A 20,265-nucleotide genomic window follows, 5' to 3' on the forward strand; every position below is an offset into this window, starting at 1 on the left:
GTTTACCTTCGGGCAGGTATATCACACCTCAGACAAGGTTACATATTTGACATTTAACCTACTGCATCACTGAGCCCCAGCTCCAAGTCTCCGACATGAGTCTGATCCAGGCTCTGTGGCAGCAGGTAGTACTGCTCTCACTGTTTGGATACCCATGCCAAAAAGGTGGCTGAAGACTCCTCTCTTCCTTCGCATTGGTCTGAGCTATGCCTGGCCACCAGGCCACTCTTTCAAGCATCACATAAAATGGATGAGAACAAGAAAACTTCACAAGCCTGTTGTTCAAGGCAAGAGACGACAGACACTCCTGGCACTGTGGAAACAAAGAAGTGAGTCCCTGCAGGCCAGAGCCAATATTTTTATCATGAATTCAGTATTAGTTCCCACTGGGAAGGGGAGTCATGGTCTTTCCCTGATGATTGCAAAATTGCTGCTTTTCTGAAGGGCAGTCTTTGTGCTGGCTGTGCCTGCTCTTTATTCAGCTAGTGGAAGGGAAGGTGAGAAAGGAATGTGATTCTGGATCTGACCCTCCCCCTGAAGCTGGGGGCTGCTTTAACCTCTGCTCTGGGGCCCCCAGGGGCCCAGATCCTCCTAAGAGAGCAAATGGACTACAAACTGCTCCTCACATCTGTGGATTCTCACACCCTTTCCTAATTTCTTGCACTCTTCATTGCAGCTTTTTATTGAAATACTCTATTTCTTTGAAGTCAAAAAAGGGCAGATGGCTCAATTTCCATCCATAATTACATTTGAATAACAAAACCATCCTGAAAATGAGGGGGAAAGGAAGTGAGATAGGAGCAGAGAGAGAAAGAACGAGAAAGTGCACGCGGGAAGGGAAAGATGATCACTTCACAGAGAGCCAGGCAGTAATGACACTTGCTGGGAACATGAGGTCCATATGCTAAACAGAGATGCCAATTTCAGCCTGAATCAAATGATTATGTCAGTGAAAATGAGCAATGTAAAAAAGTGACAGGCTATGATGGTGGATTATCCTCCTCTCTGCTGTCCACACATTCTCTCTTGTGCTGTCGTAGGGAGCAATTGATGTTTGAAAAGCCATACTTGCACCTTACTTGTGGAAAAGGTCACCTGTTCCCTCACCTCTCCTTCCCTCCCTGACATCTGTTTCTCTAGTCAAGCCTCCACCTGTTAATCTTTTTCTAATGGGCCATCAATCAGCCCCAGCAAAGCATCCTTCCTAGAGAGAGGGGCAGGAAAAGGAAAGGGAGATGGGCAGAGAGAAGGCAGCGAAAGAAGATTCAAAACGCAACGCTGGAAAAAAAAAAGTAAAACACATTCACTGACACACACAAGAAGTACAGAAGGAAAGATTTTAAAATACGGAGTAGGAAAGAAGTAAAGGCTGTGGAAGGAAGTGCAACACAAAAGGAATGAATTCGGGGGGGGGGGGAAAACATTAAAAAGATAGAGGAGCCATCTGGAAAGACACACTCACTGGCTGAAGGCAGATCCTGCATTGCAGCCATTTCTGGAGATACAGATAATTTAGCAGAGTGCAAAGACCCATCAGCTGGGTGCCAGGGTGGCAGCGTGGGGGCCACCAGGGCCTGTACGCAGATGCCCTCGCACCCAGGGCAGTGTGGCCATGAGTGACAGTCGACAAGGCTGTTGGCTGGGACACAGCTGGTGTGGGGGCATCTCTCTGGCCAGGGAATCGTGAACTTGATGAAGGGGACAAGCAGACAGGGAAGTGGTTCTCTCCTTTTTGTCCTACTGACAGATGGGATCTCCAACACAATGAATGTGTCACTTCACAGTTGTGAGATCCCCAGGCTCCCACAGACAGTACTCAGGCATTTATCATCAAAACCATTAGCAAGGCTTCCTTCTCCCAGGCCACCAAGGTTTACCTAGAAACTGTAAATTGAAGTTTCCACAAGGAAAGGCCTGGACTGAAGGGTTTTTTAGTCCAAGAAAAAACAGGGAACACCAGAAATCTCCCCACAAGAAGTCTGTTCGTATTGCCAAGCCAGGATAGACTGGTTTACGCATACACTAGGAGAGAAACTTGAACAAAACTGTGGGAGCTGGGTATTGGATGAGGAGGGTGGCTTGAAGGGGAGAGAGATCCCAGGGTGCAAAGCATGCTCAGAGCCACTGTTTTAACCCGACTGGTTCACCTACTCTGCATATGGATCTCTTTCCACATCCATGAAACTACCTAATCCACATCTTCATGGCATGAAGCGCTTCATCCCTAACGAAGTACATCAAATACTAAGAGTGAAATGTGTAGCTCAGATCTCCTTCAGAGCTCCTGCCCAGTGACCAGGAACCAGAACTGAGGCAACAGAAGGTAGCAGCTCAGCTTTTTCCCCCCTTTTTTCTTATTAACGTTGGACTTCATGTGTCAGACTAGACCAAAAATGTAATTAGTCCATTATCTGACAGCAGCCAGAAATTGCTACAACACAGGAAAGGTTAAGAATATGCAGACCACATGAAGCCCCTGCAGGAGAAGTTTCTCCTAACCAGGAGTAAATTTGCAACTGTCTAGAAACTGAAGAGTAATTGATGTGATCTATGCAGACCAGCCCTACCAAACCATACCTGCACATCACTGCCTCTGAGAACATGAGAGAGAAATATTCCACAGAGAGGTCTCTCCATTCCATTTTTACTCACCATTTCAAAGTCAGTTGACAATAATCAGAAAAGTCATAGAAATCACCCATGGAACATACCAACCAGCTTTTACTTTCTCTAATCACTACCCCACAACCAATGCAGGATTTCGTGATGTCTTGTTATAACCTAGTTTTACAAGACTGAAGTAGCATGCTTTCATCTACAACCCCAGGGAGACTGTTCCATCATTTACTAAATGTCAGTATGATGAGCTGGCTTGGACATTTGCTGAATGTTTCTAACAAGCAGCAAATAGTAAAAAGAGAAGCAATAACTTTAAAATATGAATTTGTGGATGCAATAAATGCTGGTATAAAGGGAAATCACACAGGCTAAAGGATATGAAGGTACTGATCCACAGGGCTGGACTAGTTAGAAAACAAGGGATCGCCCCTTGATCCACACAAGACAGACCTCATGAAGTATTGATCTGATGTACAAAGGAATACTGTAATTAGATACTAGAGAAGATAAACCAAGTTATTCAGTAATTGTCTCATTGGCTACTAATGGCAAAGAAGCTTGAGTTCAACAGGCCGTTCAAGAAATGTATGGGAAAGAGAGCCTGGGACATTCAGCTGGGACCAGCCTTTCATCCTCATGCTGAATATGGGAGAAAAGCAAGCAGCACCAGATCCTCTATGAATATTAAGAAAAGTAAGCCTCTTAAAAGGATCCTTCTGGACAGCCATGAGCATCTGATATTTTCTACGCTGGATTTTAAAAATAGGCAATTCCAGTAGAAGCAGATCTGATGAACTGCAAAAACTATTTCAAGCAGGACAAAGCTTGAAATGATGGATTTTGGCTTGTGCAATGTCCCAGCAATATCTGGAGGCCTAATACTGAGGGTATTACATGATATAATGCACACTGATGGATTTGAATAAACTTATCTATTTACAAGTGATAACTTGTGATAAGCTTAAGGATTAAAAATGACTCACAGCAGTGCGGTTTGTCCCAAAATGAGTTGATTTCCCTTACAAGAAATGCACAAGGAGATGGGAAGCTGCCTTGGCCACAAAAAAGGGACGGGGCAAGTTAATGAATGAATAAGCTAAACAAAGCCAAATTCTAAGGTGATTTAGATCCGAGTAAAGTGATTCTTGTTGCTGAGGTTAAGTCTCCTGGCAGAAAAGCACTGTGAATATTAAACCCCAGAACTGTAAAAAACAGATAATTTTAATTCATTTTTTTCTTTCTGTTGGTCAACGCTCAGGAATCAAAGGCAAGACTTGCACACAGGCTCTGTTCCCCAGGTTCCTGTGTTTCTGAGCCTGAATCTTGTGCCTGGCTCCTGCAGTCCTTCTTACCCCTTAACCAAATGGTTGGTGGATGCTTTGGTCAGCAGGCCAGCTCACCTGTGTACAGTCCATGAACAAGTAGAGCAGTGAGGAGCTGATGGACATGCCACGAGCTGCTCCCACGACTGCTCAAACCTGTGACACCTTCACACATCCTCTTGCCCAGCCAGATATGTCCCCAGAGAGTGGCTGGGGTTGTGATCTCATGTGCACCAGAAAATAAAACCTTGAGCGGTCTCTATACACATAAGCTGTGGGCCAGGAGACATTCATATGATAAAGTAGCTGAAGCAATAGAAGCTACTTCAGTCATAGGAATGGTGTCACCCTGCAAATCACAGATCTCTCTGGGCAGAGGGGTTTTGCTGGATATCATTGTGTGAAAATACGTGTTTCTGGGAGGAAAAACAACAGGAAAGAGAAAAGGAGATAAAAGAAGGTGATGAAGCACCAGTCTGAGATACACTTACAGCATGGCTTGAGGAAAACTGAAAGAGAGCAAAGGGAAGTGCAAATGCCTATGTGCTTTTGAGTTAACTGCTGACTGAAGAGGACCTGGAATTCATGCTATGGTCTGAATACATATGTTTTTAAATCTCCTTGTGCCAGGGAAACAGGATTCAGTATACGTATTCTAAATAAAAAGTCTGTACCACATTTTTCAGTTATGATAATTTGGTTGACATCTCTTTCTAGTAGAAACAGCGTGCAGGGTCGTAAGGTCTTCCTAGCTACTTTGTGGATAAAAAGTGATAGCATAACTCTAAGGATGTGTCATTAATATAACCTGCTACTAGAAACCTCAAGGCTGCTGGCAGATCCCACTCTTCTGTGGGCTGTACAAACACAGCAAAGGCTGCCTAGAAGGGCTTAAATCTGCACACATAATAGCTAGAACATGAGAGTGAATTCTCTACCTCCAGCTCAAATATTCCTCTGTTAAACTCTTAATTCACACTGTCTCCAATAAACCAAAATGAACAATGGCTCTCCCTGCTTGGTGTTCACATCTTTAAAACATCAGTGGGCAGTTTTCATATTGTCCTGGGTTCCAACCCTTAGTCATCTCTCTGCTACGTGATAAATACATTGCTCTTTTTTATCTGTTTTTCATGAGTCAACCCCTCCAGCCTCTTCTTCATTCTTCTCTCCTCTGAGCTCCTGTCAGTATTTTTCTGGTACTGAGGCATCCAGTGCAGTTTTGCATTCTGGGATCAAATTAAGGTTTCCCATCCTTTTATCAGAAACTAGCTGGGCTTTGAAAAATGGTCTAATGCTTGGTACATGGGTGGGATCCAGACATCTGAGGCTTCAAATACTCACTCAGATATTATGTTGCCTTAAACAGGGAATTTAAGATACTCTGGGTCTCCAGATATCTCCATCCTGATAAAGTACAGCACAAATCTGAGTGCCTGGCTTGAACCAGACTCACTGCCTGTCTCTTTGCTGCCTGAGACTGCATTCAGGACTAGACTTCACCTTGGCTCCAAAGCTTTAATGCAGTCAGTATCTCAGTAGTGGAGCGATCTATTATTTTTGTGATCTGGACAGACAACGTGGAGCGAATCATGTTCACATTCAGACTGGTGGCATAGATCTGAGACATGGATGTACAGCATGGACCCCTTTAATACAAAGTGCAGCAGAGCTACCAACCAGAAATGCAAATGCAAGGTCATGGGTGTGCTTAACACCCTCTGAAGCTGGCTCTGCACATCACAAAGTAGACACAGCCTATTCCCAGCTATAAAATGAAGGCACACAGTCCTTCTCCATCTTACAAGTCTGTCATTAGGATAAAGTGCACTGCTGATTCAGAGCTGCCTGCAAACCACCGGTGTGAAAGTGAAAACTGTGCCTGCATCACCTGCTGTCTATGTTTGACCTATCTATCACTTCTTGCTAACAGGACAAAGGAAAGGCTCAAGCCATCCGAGCCCCCAGAATGACTGGAGATGGGAGGTGGTGCCTTTCCTAGCTTTCCTGTATAGACAGAATGTGCTCAGGCATCTCTTAATTAAGCTGGAAAGGCTAGCAAGCTGATGGATTTGAATTGAGATGCTGGTGAAACGCTTGTGACATCCCCAGAGGGCACATTAAATTAACCAAATAGACTAAGGATTCAGTAAGCTAATGAAGAGAGAAATGAGAGAGAGAGAGAGAGAGATTAGGGTGAAGGAGAGAGAGGCAGATGGAAAGACAGGGTAAAAATTAAAGCAGAGGGGTAAAAGTGAGCAGGGAGGAGGAAAAGAGAGGGATTGAAAGGAGGTGAGAGGAAACTACACGAAGACAGTGAAAGTGATTAAGTGCAGGGATAAGGAAGAAAAGACTGTGCAAGATTCTGAGGCTTTCTCCAAAGCCATGCTGGGACCATCTGTGCTGTGGCCTGGGGTCCAAATAGCTCAATCTCTGCCTCCACCGAGTTGCATCAGCTGCTTAGCGAGGCAGTAACCCCAAGAAGGACTCACCAGTCCCCACTGCCCATTCTGTGCCCTGATGTGCCTTACCTGCTCGTGGTGCTCAATACCCATGCTGATTGTGTTCACTAAGATTGCGATCATGATCCCACGGTTGAAGTACTTGCTGTCCACAATCACTCGAAGCTTGACCCTCACTTCTCGCCACATGTCACTGCAAAGCTTCAGCCGTCCACCTTCTTCCAGCTCCTCCTCCTCCTTCTCCAGCACAGAGGCACCCTGGTCCTCTCTGCTGCCCTCTCCTTCTTCACTGGCTCCTCCATCCTCCTGGTCTGAGTCAGCGCTGTCCAGGACAGAAAGCCTTCGGGATGCTTCATGCTCCCCTCTATGACATTGGGGGCAGTTGGTGGGATCAGAGACTGCTGTCACAGCAATGGGCTGGACCAAGCCCTGAGGAGGGCAGTCAAGAGAGTTGTGCTGCTGGCAAAGCCCTGGGGAGAAAAATGATCACACTTGAGAAAGAAGGCTTTGAAAAAGACATTGAAACTGGACACATTTGGCTTTTGGGTATTTAAACAGGGCAAGTGTGCTTTTTAGCTGTACGGATAACTCAACACTGGCACATCACCTCAAGGGCAGCAATAAAAGCCATTGCCACTGGGGGCTTTACACTGACTGGCTGTGTCACCAGAAGGTACGGTACTGTTCAGCTGCCAGGGATGAGGCTCAATAGAGGTTCACATCTATCAAAGGAAGAACTGTTTTGTCTGATGCAGGGATCACACTTCAGACTCAGTAGCTTGCATTAAAATGGAACTGAGGCAAAAATGATCATGAGAGGCGTCTGGCTTGAACTGCTACAAGTGGGGTCTAAGAACCCACCTGCTGAGCTGAACTCTCTAAACTAGAGAGGCTACATTAGCAAAGCATCTCAAGAAGCCAGAAAAGGCAGTGCAAGAACACTTCCTCCTGATGGTCCATGCACTCTGAATAGAACAGATCTCCTGACTTCAGTGAGAAAACTAAGTTTCTGTTCCTCAGTCCCCCAGTTGGGCCTGGAAGGTCAAATGGGCACTGGGGGAATGAAGCAATTGATTTGTTAACATGGTGCATGAAGCCTGCAGAAATTTTTCTCCTAGCAAGTAAAGAAAATGAAAGACCAGCTGAAGGAAAATCCACCTTTTTGCTTGTTAATGGGAGCATAACTTAGGAAAGGCATTGGCAGGCAGTTAATACTACACTCTATAAAACCATTTTTACAGTCACTTTTCAGGCCAGGAATCCAATTTAAATGGTATATTTTGTCTAATTTTACACAACAGCAGGTGCTCCCATCAAGAGAAATTGTCTCCAACTGCCCTTGCATATCAAACTGACTTCGCCAGTATTGCTCCCTTGGTTCAGGAGACACCCTATTGCAATTCTACTCCTTCTGCCTCTCTCTTGAGGTCCCGCAGCAACTCAGTTTGGGAGAAGAACTCTGAGGAACCTGCTATGTCACCCACTCCAATCCTTAGTACCTCTCCATCATACCCCTCTAAGACTTCTCTCTCCCAAACTGCTGTCATCACCCTGCTATACCAGACCTGGAGTCCTTTACAAGCCTCAGCCAGTGCCTTTAATGCTATCCCATTATGGTCTCCAGGTTTCAGATGCGTTCCCTGCTGGTCACTTGTTTCATTTCCATTCTTGCTGGTCAGCCCCACCTCGCTGGTCTGGTGGGCTGGCCGTGGCCTCATGCACAATGGCCAACGTTAATTCTGATTCCGTGCTTTGTAGGCACAGGTCCTTTGGCAAGCTGGCACACGAAGATGCTCCCAATTACTCTCACATTTCCACTATTGGCATTTCCAACTTTACTCATGCAATTCTTACTGTAGCGCCTCTGGCTTTTCCTGTTCATGCCTAGCTTGGCATTGCTCGGCTCCACATGGCCCCGGCGCCGGCTCTGTATGCTGTTGTACAGCCCAAGGGTGCGGCGTTTGGCTTTGCGCATGATGTGGCAGATGTACTGGAAGATCTCCTCATAGCAGTCTCCCGGCTCCATGTAGCTGGCAACAGTACTGGAGGAGAGGTACCGGGCCCGCTGCTCCTGCATCAGCTGGTGCTCCCGCTGCTTGGTCTCAGAGAACTGTGTGGCAATGACCACCAGGCACAGGTTAATCATGAAGAAGGAGCCCACCTAGTAGCAAAGGAGAAGGAGGAACAGCCAATGTCAGCACGAGGAAGAACATGTGGGAGAGGGAATGTAAGAGGAAAGAGGAGGGGAAAGTGATGGGAGGCAGAGGAATGAGAACTACTCAGTGTATGGAGATAGGATTTCAAAGAAAGCCAGGCTGGCTGAGCTTGTTTTTGAGAATTCACTCGATGTCATTTCCACACAGAACTTAGAGCTCTGAACTGAAATTCAAGAAACACAAGTCTGACACTTGGCAGGCTTTGGGACCTTTAGCAAGTCACTTAGAAGTTACCTGCAAAGGGTTTGATGAAAACTGGGCATTTTGTTTCCTTCTCCTTAGTATTAAAAACAGAAGATGAGAGACAGAGGACTAGTTTGGTTGCTTTCCCCTCAGCTCGCTCTTTTGTTATTAGAAAAATCACGCACTGTTATTTATGGCCTTCAACTCTTGGAGGACATATCAGTATTCTTGGAGCATTTTATTAATTTCTACCGTTTACACTTTAATTCACCATACAAGGAGATGGCACTTTGCTGAAATGAAAAAGTTCTTGAAATCAAAGAGGAGTTTACAAAAACTAACTACTTGGAGAACACTAAAAAGTTTGGTAAAACAGTGTTTCCTTGCTCATTTTCTATCCTTCTGATTCTTCTGATACTAGATTATTATATTAGTTCTTACTTTACTTGTCTTCCAGCCTAGGTAGGCTTTCCATTCCAAATACAAAAACAACCACAACCCAGTTCCCCGGTTTCTTAGAAACAAAACAAAATGCCTAAGTTCTCGTTCTCCATACAGAAGCCAAAAAGTCTACCAGGATTATTTTACACCTTTGCATATTCCTTTGAAGCTACCTTTGCCATTATCTGTAAAATGGAGCCAATATTTCTTGGTGCTGAGAAATCTGGAGATAAAAATCTCACTCTCAACATTACATGTTATGAAATAACAGATGAACCGCCATTAAGAGATCTATCCATTATACTTAGGATAAAACCTGGGCTTCAATATGATGAGAATTGCATACATAAAAGGGCTGGTAACCATGTTCAAAATCGTTCTCAATGCTATGATGCCCCGATTGGTGTCTGCTCCCCGTAGAGCTGTGTAAGTGGCGACACAGCATTGATAAAATGCAGCGTCTGATCTCTGAACAAGGACCACGCATCTGTGCTGCTCTGAAACAGACCCTGCAGGGCAGCCCCTGGGAGGGGAGGAAGCACCAGCTCGATTTCTGCTTCCCCTGGATCAGGGAGCACCCACGCTAAGGGATATCCTTGCACCATATTCCTCTGTATGAACCCACACAGGACCCAGTCTTAGCTCCCTGTCACTCCTGTCCAAGCGAACAGCTCTGACACAAAGCTGGATCCATCCCTGCCCTTACCTTCACGCATGTGTCCTCCCCCATATAAGCCTTCCAGCAAAGGGGAGAGGGCGAGCAAGGCTGGTGATAACCTGACCCCAACCCTAGTGCATGGAAAGGGTGGAGGTTTTTCAGAAGTCCCCCAGCTTGTTTTATCTATGCAAGCAGCCTTCCCCTCAGTGCACAGCCCTTGCCGCTCCCCCACCAGCTTTCTGCCTTTGTTGTCCCTTACTCTTGCACAAAGGTGCCCAGTAGCCATGTCTGGAGGCCCAATACAGTGGCTCTCAGTATTTGAAAGGGCAGGTGTCCCTGCTACCATCTGAATAAGTCTTTGAAACACGAAGGCCCTTCCCAACCAGATTCAACATAAGGACAATAAACCATGTCAAAATAAAGCACTGGGGTTTTTTTTGGTTTTCCTCCTCCTCTCAGCACCTTTCAAAGCTATTGTAATTCTTTTTCCTTTCATCACGGAACTCTTCTCTTCCCTCACCTCCCACCTACATTTCAACCTATTTCCCCTTCAGCTTCTCTATGTGGTTTTGGAAATTAAAATGATGCCTCGTTCAGATTCCTTCACCTTCCACCAAGACTTTCCCTAGTCCATGATTGTCTTGTATGTTTTCACTGATGAGAGTACAACTGGGAATCCAAATCCTTCATCAGTACATGCTGCTTCCCTCTTCCCTCTCAGCACTAACATGACACTGACACTCGCACAGGCTTGCCCATTCAGTTATGTCCCTCAGCTTGCCCTGAGTGAGACAGGGTTGGGAACTGGACACCAGCTGTGCACATATTTCTGGAATGCTAATTGTGACACTGCCTGGTATTTTGCAACTTCCAACAACTCCACAAGCAACAAGAGACTGAGACTTGCAACACCTTCTCTCTAAGACTACAAGCAGAGGAGCTGAGGGCAACAAGATGCCCTCAGCAGGTTCCCACTGTCAGCCTGCAGCTGAATCAAGAGGGGGATTCAGGTTTCACGTCCCCAGGCTCTGTTCTCACAGACACCATTTGCTGTGATCTCCCACCTGACGACCAAAAAGGGGAGGAGTGAGAGGACTGGATATGGCAACTAACCCCCAATCCTTAAACCTCTTGGCTAGGAACATCAAGTGCAAAACAAATGAGCTTGTTTAATCCTGAAGATGACAGGCAAGTCCATAAACTCTAAGGCTCTGCCAAGCTTGACACTGCCTCCCAGCTAGCAGAAGGACAGGAAGGGTCCCAGATGGCTTGTAACTGAGCAATCCATCTCATAGCTGAGTGCGGAGGCTGAAAGTGTCTTGACATGGAGTCAGACAAAGCATCTGACAGAGGCAGGAGACAGATGATTCAGAGCCCCAACACAGGAGTCTCGTTCAGTCCTGAAAGTGAGCTGTACTTTCATGGAATCATGGAACCATTTAGGTTGGAAAAGACCTTCAAGTTCAAGCCCAACCACTGATCTAGAACTGCATATTTACCACTAAACCATATCTCTAAGTGCCACATCTACACGTCTTTTAAATACCTCCAGGAATGATGACTCAACCATGTCCCTGGGCAGCTTGTTCCAACGCTTGACAACCCTTTCAGTGAAGAAATGGGTGATAAGGCAAAGGCAGAAGTATGCAGCAAAATATTTAAAAAACAGAAATGGTATGCTGGGTAATGTTTTATCTACAAAAAGTAGATAAAAACAGAGACTCATGAGATAGAAAGAATACTCTAGTAAGAAGCAATCCCTGTGCACCAACAGAATATTACTATAAACCTTTCTAATATCAGAAGTATTTTTCTTATCTCCCTCATCATTTTAAGCATAATCCTTTCAGAAACACACAGCAGATCCTGGCCTTTTTCAGCCCAGGGTTCAATCCCTGTCTGTGCAACACCTAATAAAATCTGACTGGTGCTGGAGATGCTGACTTACTTGCCCATTATTTTTATTAGTTATGCCTGGATGTCCAGCTTGTCTTCTGAAGCCCACATGTGCAAGCAGAGCACTTCAAGGAGGCCAATGAGTGCTGCAATGTGGATGCCAGCATAAGTTCAGAAGAGCTTTCTCTAGGCCTGGAGCCACACCAGTGGTCAAGTAGCTGGAGAGACAAAGAGACAGCTGGACCTTAAGCAGGAAGACCTAAATGAAACACTGACCCAAGAGGTGAAAAACAGTTCTTCCTTCATATCACCTCCCCTGATCTCTGGCAGAGGAGGAAGCTATTTACAGTTTGCTGAATCCATAAAATGCTTTTACCAGGTTGTTCTGCAAGGCCACTCTGGGTGCCAAGGTCAGCCAGAACTCTTCCCCTTGGGGGAGCACATCCACGAAGGACTCCTAAGCACGCTGGCAATATGTTCAGGTGGCAGAGCCTTCTTCCTGCCAGATGAGCAGTAGCAGGTAATGCCCTAATGTAGGTGTTTGAAGATATCTCTGTGAGGGATGGAGAAGTCATGGATGAAAGCATAGCTCTGAAGAAGAGGCTGCAGAGATCCAGCCCCAGAAGAGTAAGTTTGAGCCAAGGCTAGGACGTATGGGGAAAAGCAGAGTCAGGGCTTGAAGAATGCCTGTCAGAGTAATCCTGCTTAGAAACTTCATAAGACTTGAAGAGTGAGAATACGAAGACTCAGAGGGAAAACGAAACCAAGTGATAGCAAGTTCACACTGTGGTGTTGCTATGTGCTGCAAAAGATGCATTACATGTGCAAAGAAGGTAACAGAAAGGCTAAACACTTTCTTGGTATAACTCCACTAAAGGCAAAGGAAACATCCCATCTAGCATATGGCTCCTTTGTTCTGAGCAGTCCCCAGAGTAACCTGAGGTTCATGTGCTCCTGTGTTTGATGGAAATAAACCTACATGGCTTCTGCAAATGAGGAGGGAGTGCCTAGAAATGTCAATGACACTTCACAGTAAAATATCAGGTGGAGTGTTTAATTGAGGGTTTCCACGCCTGCAAATTCAGAGACAAAGTTTGAATCACTGGGAATCCACATGAGGTGAGCCAGCACTAGAAGGATGCTCCTGCTCAGAAACAAACAAACAAAAAATTGCTAGCAAGAATTTATGTAGTTTGGAGTAGGGGATGAGGGGCAGTTCTTGGAACTTGCCCACAGGAGACTGGAAATGCCCACCTCAGTGGTTAAACACTGACTTGGCACAGTCCTTCCTGGCTCTGGGAGAGGCTGTGTCTGAGGTGAGTAAATTCTGTGCTGAACTGCACATTGTACAAACCTGGGTATCCTGGTCATGCTGCTCAAAGCGAAAATGCAAGTAGGTACTAAATACCTATTGCATGGTGGGAGATCTGAACAAACTTTATGAGAAATAGCTGTTTTCTGAACTCACAAAAGCAGTGGATGTTCAGTTTGCCTTTGGGAACAGAGCTGGGGTATACCACCACCCCCACAACCCATGCTGTGCAATCATATGTCTGCATTGTCTCTCCTTGGGACTCTCCAGCCTCAAAGTAAAAGCAGCATTTCTTAAGGTGTATTTCACCTCTGCTGTCCTGGCTTATGCTTCATCCCACAGGGAGTAGGTCATCTTTCTGGTTTTCTCTCCTTATCTTTCCTTTGTGATGGTAAAAGGCCAAAAGGCAGGGAGAAATCAGGGATACTATGAAGATTCAGGTTTTTTGTAAGTTCTCTGACCTGACTGGACTAGTAGATACTTTTTTCTTTCTTGCACCACTCCCCACACATACAGGCTGCAGTCTTTCTCCTAGAAACTGGATTAAGGTTTGTTTGCTCTCAAGTCACTGCATGGCAATTTGAATTTAAACTAGATCCTGTGCCAGGTGAGTCTGTTATTGGGTGACTGCTTCTAGAGATCCTATTTCTAGGAGCGCATGGACACAGGGGACAAATGAAGAGCAGAGTCTTAGCCAGGTCCATTCAGCAGCCCATCCAAATGCATGTAGGCCTTGGAAATACACACTGAGGTCCCTACTGGCTAAGTGACCTAAAACTAAATTGCACCTACCGTGTACAGTTTTTGTACTTCCTATAATCCATCCTATGTCTTTCCCTTCTTGACTATGGTCCCCATGTGGGAAAAGCACAAGAGTCTCCATAAAAACAAAATCCTTCCTCGTTAGAAACAGGATATTCCGCACCCCGCACGCGCCCCCCCCCCCCCCCCAAAAAAAAAACCAAAAAAAAAACCAAAAAACATTACGTGTGGGAGGCTTGAGGAAGGGAAGAGGCAATGGCACCACATTTCTCACCTCTCTTCCCAGGCACTGACAACAAATGTCCTTCATTTGCAAAGCAACCTTCAAACTTCACTTGTACAAATCTATGGGGCTTATAAACTGCTTATTAAGTTCTCATCACGGACATTTTTCTCTTTTTCCATCCCCACCAGCCACAAGTGATCTCAGACAGCCAGTTTATGCTGGACTGCTGACACTATCAAAGCAGCAGCTCCTTTTTGTTCACAGTGAAGAAGTAATTCAGTGTGACAGACCCTGAATCTGACGAAATCTGAATCTGAGAAATCCAAGTGCTGCCAAAAGCCACAAAACATGGCTCAAGAACAACCCAAGAGCTTAAAATGCGTAAAGAGACCAAGTAGGAGGGCAGATGCAGAAATGGTTTTGTGTACTTTTGGGCCTACTGGTTTGGGGAATTTACTTTGAGATAAGATCTGCAGATGAGAACATTATCCAACATTGCGTATGTATATCTCTAGGAATCAATCCTGAGCATATTTTTTGATTGAAAGAGAACAACCTGGCTGACAACTGTGTGATCCTACCACCAACTCTTAGTCAAAATCAACTAGCTGGGTTCCTGAGATTCCTAGAAGAAATCCAGGTAAAATGGTTTGCTTCGGCAGTATCTATGCTGACCTAACACCTGTCTTTTGTAGGCTCTTAGCCTGCAATGCTGACAGTCATCAAGTCTTATACTTACAATTATCAGCAAGATAAAGTAGATGAAATTGTAGAAGGAATGGGCATCCATCACGTAGTACATGATCTCCACCCACCCTTCCAGTGTGATAACCTATAAAGACAAACCACAAGAGAAACAGGAGAGAAGTGGGCTTCCAGAGTTCACTCCTCAGTGTATACACGCAGATACTGGCAGGGCTGCTGCAAGCCCAGGATGGTGAGAAACAACAATTCCTTTCAAGGAGTCCAAATTTCCATTCCAGGAAATCAGCGTGGTACTGCTTGGTGACACTGGCACACTGTCAAAGCCTGTGAGATCATGCTAGCCCACAGCAGGAATATTTCATTAAAATAGTTCATTTCCCTGGATCACAGCAGGGGAAAAACCTGCAGCAGGTTTCTGTGCCCCTTGGACTGGACACTGTGTACAGCCGGTGGAAAAGAAAAAGGCACAGGTTTTAGCTCCCATCTGCAACATGTCTTGGGAATAAAAAAAAATTGCTTTGCTATAGTGATCTGGATCAAGGGAAAACTGGTACAAGTTGGCCTGAAGGGTGTAGCTTATTTCAGCAAGGGCCTGGAACAGTTCTATGTTCCTCCTCATCTTCAGGAATACCATTCACAGTGTGCACTCTGTCTCTCTTGCCAGAGTAGTTACAAGGACTTTTTCTCTCTGTAGCTGTATCATACCCTGCAGAAACCATCACGGGAGCACAGAAAGATTGAGTTAGAAAAAAGAAAAATAGCTTGAGCCTTGTTAGGATCCTGGCTAACTCGGTCTTACCTGAAATATCACAATCCAGGCATACCCGATGTTGTCAAAGTTGATGGCACCCTTGTGCGGGTTGGCATTGCCTGTACGGCACACGTTGTAGTACTGGTTCCAGTTGACACACATGCCACTGATGTTGAACTCTTGCCGGACTGAGCTGTAGTAATAGTAATCATCCTTGTCCAAACAGCATTCATGGCCCCGCTCCTTCAGTGGAGGTATCTCATGACAGCCCATAATTCCATTGTCTCCTGACAGTGAGCAGATGAAGGGCATCTCATCATCTTCCTCAGGTTGGTAATAAGGGGGCAGGACAATATCACCTTGTCTGCAAGGATAAAAAAAACACAGTAACAAAGTCTGTGTAACGAAGTCTGTGTAACAGACAGCTTCCCATGGGTGACACTAGTGGAGACGGGAGCTCCCGTCCTGACACAGGGACTGCACTGGGTAAGGGATTTCCAGGTTTATTGCCTCAGGAGAAGGGAAGGGAAGAAAGGGGTCCTGGAAAATGGGAAATTTCCAGGGTGAATCTCCAGTTTTCAGAGCTTTGCCTGCCATCAGATCACCCCAAGTCAAATTACACAATCTGCTTGTACAGAGATGAAGAAAAGCTGGAAGGCAGAGATTTGCATGCTGATCACACTCTCCATTAGCATCAAAGCTAAATCAGATGCAGTGATACTAAGGAAGTTCATCAGGCTTTACTGTGATGTGCTCATGTATGTAACCATTGATGGACATGTTTTATAACATTTGGCAGTGAACCTTCTGTACTTAAAAAAAAAATCCAATTCATGCATAATTAAGGTTGCACAGCTAAGCCTTAAAAAAATCAGGAGATGCAAAGTTAAAATTGACTTAACCTTAACTTTGACTCCTCCTTGACAGTTGGCATTATGGGTGCAATGTTTCATGACAAGTTCACATGCTTTTTTCTAAATAATGCAAGCACCTTCCAAATGCATGAATAATTAAAGTCATCTATGCTTGCCTAGCTGGAGATGATCTAATGATCAGGGAAGTGAAAGGTACAGATTTAAAATTTTCAATTAAACTTTATCTGGTGCATTGCTTGCAGTGCTACAATACACAGCTTTCACACTGCATGAATGCAGACTTTTTCACTAAGTGTCATTGGAAGAGGACAGGTGTTGATGATAAAGAAAACAGAAAGCCTCTATCCTAAATGAAGCGGGACTAAACCACAAAGATCTGTTGTAACGCATCCACGTCACTGGTGGACTGGGTGCCTGCAGAATGCATTTCTCTAGTAATGGTCAGCCAAAGAATTTCTAGTATCTGTCATTTCGCAGGCTGCAGCCCCAACTGACTTCTCAGTTACATCAACTCTGCATGGATGTAATTACCTTCATTAAAGTAGTACTACCCTGATTTATACAAAGGACAATCATCCAAAACATTCATTTCCCCCCAAGGAATATATAAACACAGTAAAAGGCTGCTTTAAGCAGCTCTGACTCTCCAACCCCACTGCTGTTCTGCTGATAGTATTTTCACACTTCCTTTTTTTTTCCAATTTGAGATGATCTAAAGCTTCAGAATTGTTTAATCAGTCTAAACTGATCTACAGCTTTAGGTTTTTTTAAACAGTCTAAACTGATAGGACGCCTGGGATTAGTATATGGTTTTAAGAGGACATTTTAAAGCCCAAGATCAGCTAAAGCCAGAAAGTCAACAGGAGGAGCTGTGCCCTGGAACTGGTGCTCTGCTCCCCGGGAGGGTAGTCGGAGAATTCCTGGCAGGCAGGAGCTTTTCCACCCCACTGCCTTTGGGGAGGAGAGCCATGCTTTGCAGGTTCTACCCTGACCTCCCCAGAATAAACCTCAGGTATTTGTAATCGATATCTGTGCTAGCTCCAGGCTCTCTTTGCCGGATGTGTGCCCATGTTTCCCCACAGTTCTTTTGTCCCATTCAAGCAGCTATTCTGTACTTTGATGGTCTCACTTCTACTAATGCAGCTGTGGGACACCTCTTCCAGCAACCCTCTGTCCCTTCCCCATGGCACTTCCCATGTGCAATTCTACTTCTGAAATTTTCCGACAATTTCCCTGTGTCCTTCCTAAGACCCCGGAGGGAACGCACTACTGTCCAAACAGTGACCTCAGCTCCATCTCAGAGGTGCCAAAGATGTCCCTGGAAGCATGAGGCAGCACGTCAGCACTACAGCTTTCTGTAAGACTCCTCTGGTAGTTGTGTTTTGAAGAGGGAGCAAGTTCAATAGAAAAATGGCATTGCTGGTGCTTCACTTTCAACTCTTTCCTGGAGTAGGAGCAGCATCTTGAATCCCTGGGCATGGCTGGAGGAGGCAGTTATGCTAGCCTGAGCCTTGGCCAAATCCAAATAAGTCTGAGCATCTGTGGACCATGAAGACAGACAAAAACCAGCTGCCCTCGCCCTCCCTCCCTTTCTACTGCAAGATGTAGCCAACACTCTGCACACTATCCCCCTAGAGCTGTTTGGAGTAAGCAATACCCAGAAAGCCAGGCAGCAGAAGACAAGAGAGCAGGGAAGGGGAAAGAGAAATATCCCTGGAAGAAAGGAAGATGATGTTGTCTCCCAGGCACTCACATTGTGAAGTTCTCCTCCATGAAACAGCGGTTGCGGAGCAGCCCAGCCCACAGCTGCACCCCGATGATGCCGAAGATGAAGAAGACAAAGAAGCAGAGAAGAAGGACGTTCCCCAGCATGGGCAAAGTGTCCAGGAGCAAGTTCACAAGGATGCGCATGCCTGCAGCGGGGAAGAGAACCAGAAGGAGCAAGTGCGGGATGGAGGGACATAGAAACAGGGAGAAAAGGAAGGGAAGGAGAAGGAAAGAAAAATTTAGGAGAGAGAGAGACAAAAAAAAAAAAAAAAAAAAAAAGACCCACAAGAAGATAAAAGCAAAGTGTCAGAAATTAATTACTGCCCGAAACAGGATAGGTTTATGATTGTTGCCCTTTCTTGTCCTAACCTCTACTGACAGGCAGCCAGCAGAGCTGCTGTGATCTCTTAACCCTAGACCTCCGTTTGCAGCAATAAGAAGAAAAGGGAACAAGAATTCTAGTACCATCAGCTGACTGTTACCCCTCCCACCCTCTTCCCTGCTGAAGGGCAATGGAGTGACAACCATCCCAAAGGTGCACAGCAGCTCAATGGCCCCATCCTTAGACAGCTCGGACTGAAAGTCATCCCAGTTCAACAACTGCACGCTGTGAGAATTGCATTGATGGACAAAGGCCAGCCTGCCTAGTGGGATGAACCTCTCCAGCACACATAAACTGGCATAAATTGGTTTCCTTAGTTACAGTATCATCAGGGAACAGTCGTGGAGACCGTACTCTCCTCTCTTAGCTAGTCTTCCCTCCCCAGCTGGGATGGGGCACTCAAGTAGCAAACACAGCCTGAAATGCTGTCAGCACAGCACCCCTGGCCAGTGCAAATGTTTCCACAAACCTTTTCTTTAAAAAAATTTTAAATACCTTATACATTATTTATGGGGGTTCTTTTCTCCTCTGGCTCTTCAAGTCACACAGCCACAAGTAGGGGTAAGGATAGGCTCATTTCTCCATGGAGCTAATGACTTTTCCTCTGCTCTCCAGGTATTGGCAGAAATCTAGAACTCCTGATCATCACCATATTGCCTTTACCCCTCTGCAAACACCTCATGTGGTCATCCTTGACTCCACAGAGGTCCCTCCTCGGGGGGCCCAGGGAGTTCCCTCACTGAAGATGTTCCATGTAGGCCAGAAAATAATTATCTAATTAAGTATTTATAACCAGTTCATTACTTCTGATGGCAGTGGAAGAGGAAAGAGGAGGGGAAGATAAGATTAGGATTCTCTGACAGCCCTTTGAGGCACAAGTTAATCCCCCTTGTGTGCCCAGCATCAAGTAATTAGCCACACAATGCCATGCATTACACTATCTCTATTCCCCGGGCTGCTCACGCTGTGGAGGAGGGAGGGAAGTGATGCCTGCGGGACCAGGACCGCGCAGGTGCATGCACATTGAAGGGAGAGGGAGAAGGGTGCCTGGTGTGGGACATCAGACTGTTGTAGCTCAGGAGGGAATGTTCAGGGGGGTAGATGGAGGTAGGAGAGACAGGAGTGGTATTTGCAGGTAGGTGATGCACACGAAGGAGAAGATGCTTAACAGCGGGTACATGGGATCATGAAGGACAAGGAGTGATCACATTAGCTCTAAGGCCAGGCTGTGGAGCAGCAGCTAAGCCCTGCTTGCCTGACTGCCCAGCTGTATCACTAGTCACCAGTTAAGGCAGTTTCTAGACTACATCAGTAACTCAGCAGTGCAGGGGCACAGCTCCAGCCACTCACTGGGGATCAAGGACATGCCGTGAGTCACCAATAGCTTTCTGATCTGTCACCGCACAGAGCCCAACAGCATAGCCACAGTGCCCTGCTGCCTGTCGCTGCGACCTGCCAGGCTCTGGAGCAATGCTCTGCACAACGCTTCAGCTTTAAGGCCACACACCCTCAACTGCAGTGCAGCATGTTTCCAGCACTAATGCTGCTTCACAGCACAAGCTCGGTAGTTCCCATAAACTGTCCTGGTCAGCACATTAAGGAGAGCCAAGTGACATGGGAAGCTGTGCCAGCAGCACTGCAAGAGGGGGTGATGTTTTACAGATCAGTTGATGCTAGCTCCATCTCAG

General features: G+C 45.8%; 1 protein-coding gene across 1 annotated transcript in view; it reads right to left on the reverse strand.

The window, feature by feature from the left end:
• Positions 1-20,265, reverse strand: part of CACNA1I (calcium voltage-gated channel subunit alpha1 I) — a 91,660-nt gene that overhangs the window by 37,757 nt on the left and 33,638 nt on the right. The window contains exons 4-8 of the mRNA XM_027780500.2: positions 18,182-18,341; positions 15,602-15,917; positions 14,837-14,929; positions 8,258-8,564; positions 6,473-6,873 (exon numbers count right to left, since the gene is read on the reverse strand). Of these exons, the coding sequence (XP_027636301.2) occupies positions 6,473-6,873; positions 8,258-8,564; positions 14,837-14,929; positions 15,602-15,917; positions 18,182-18,341 (1,277 nt within the window). The remainder of the gene's footprint in view (positions 1-6,472; positions 6,874-8,257; positions 8,565-14,836; positions 14,930-15,601; positions 15,918-18,181; positions 18,342-20,265) is intronic.

The sequence above is a fragment of the Falco peregrinus genome, chromosome 6 (assembly GCF_023634155.1).
Source record: "Falco peregrinus isolate bFalPer1 chromosome 6, bFalPer1.pri, whole genome shotgun sequence".
Taxonomy (NCBI): Eukaryota; Metazoa; Chordata; class Aves; order Falconiformes; family Falconidae; genus Falco; species Falco peregrinus.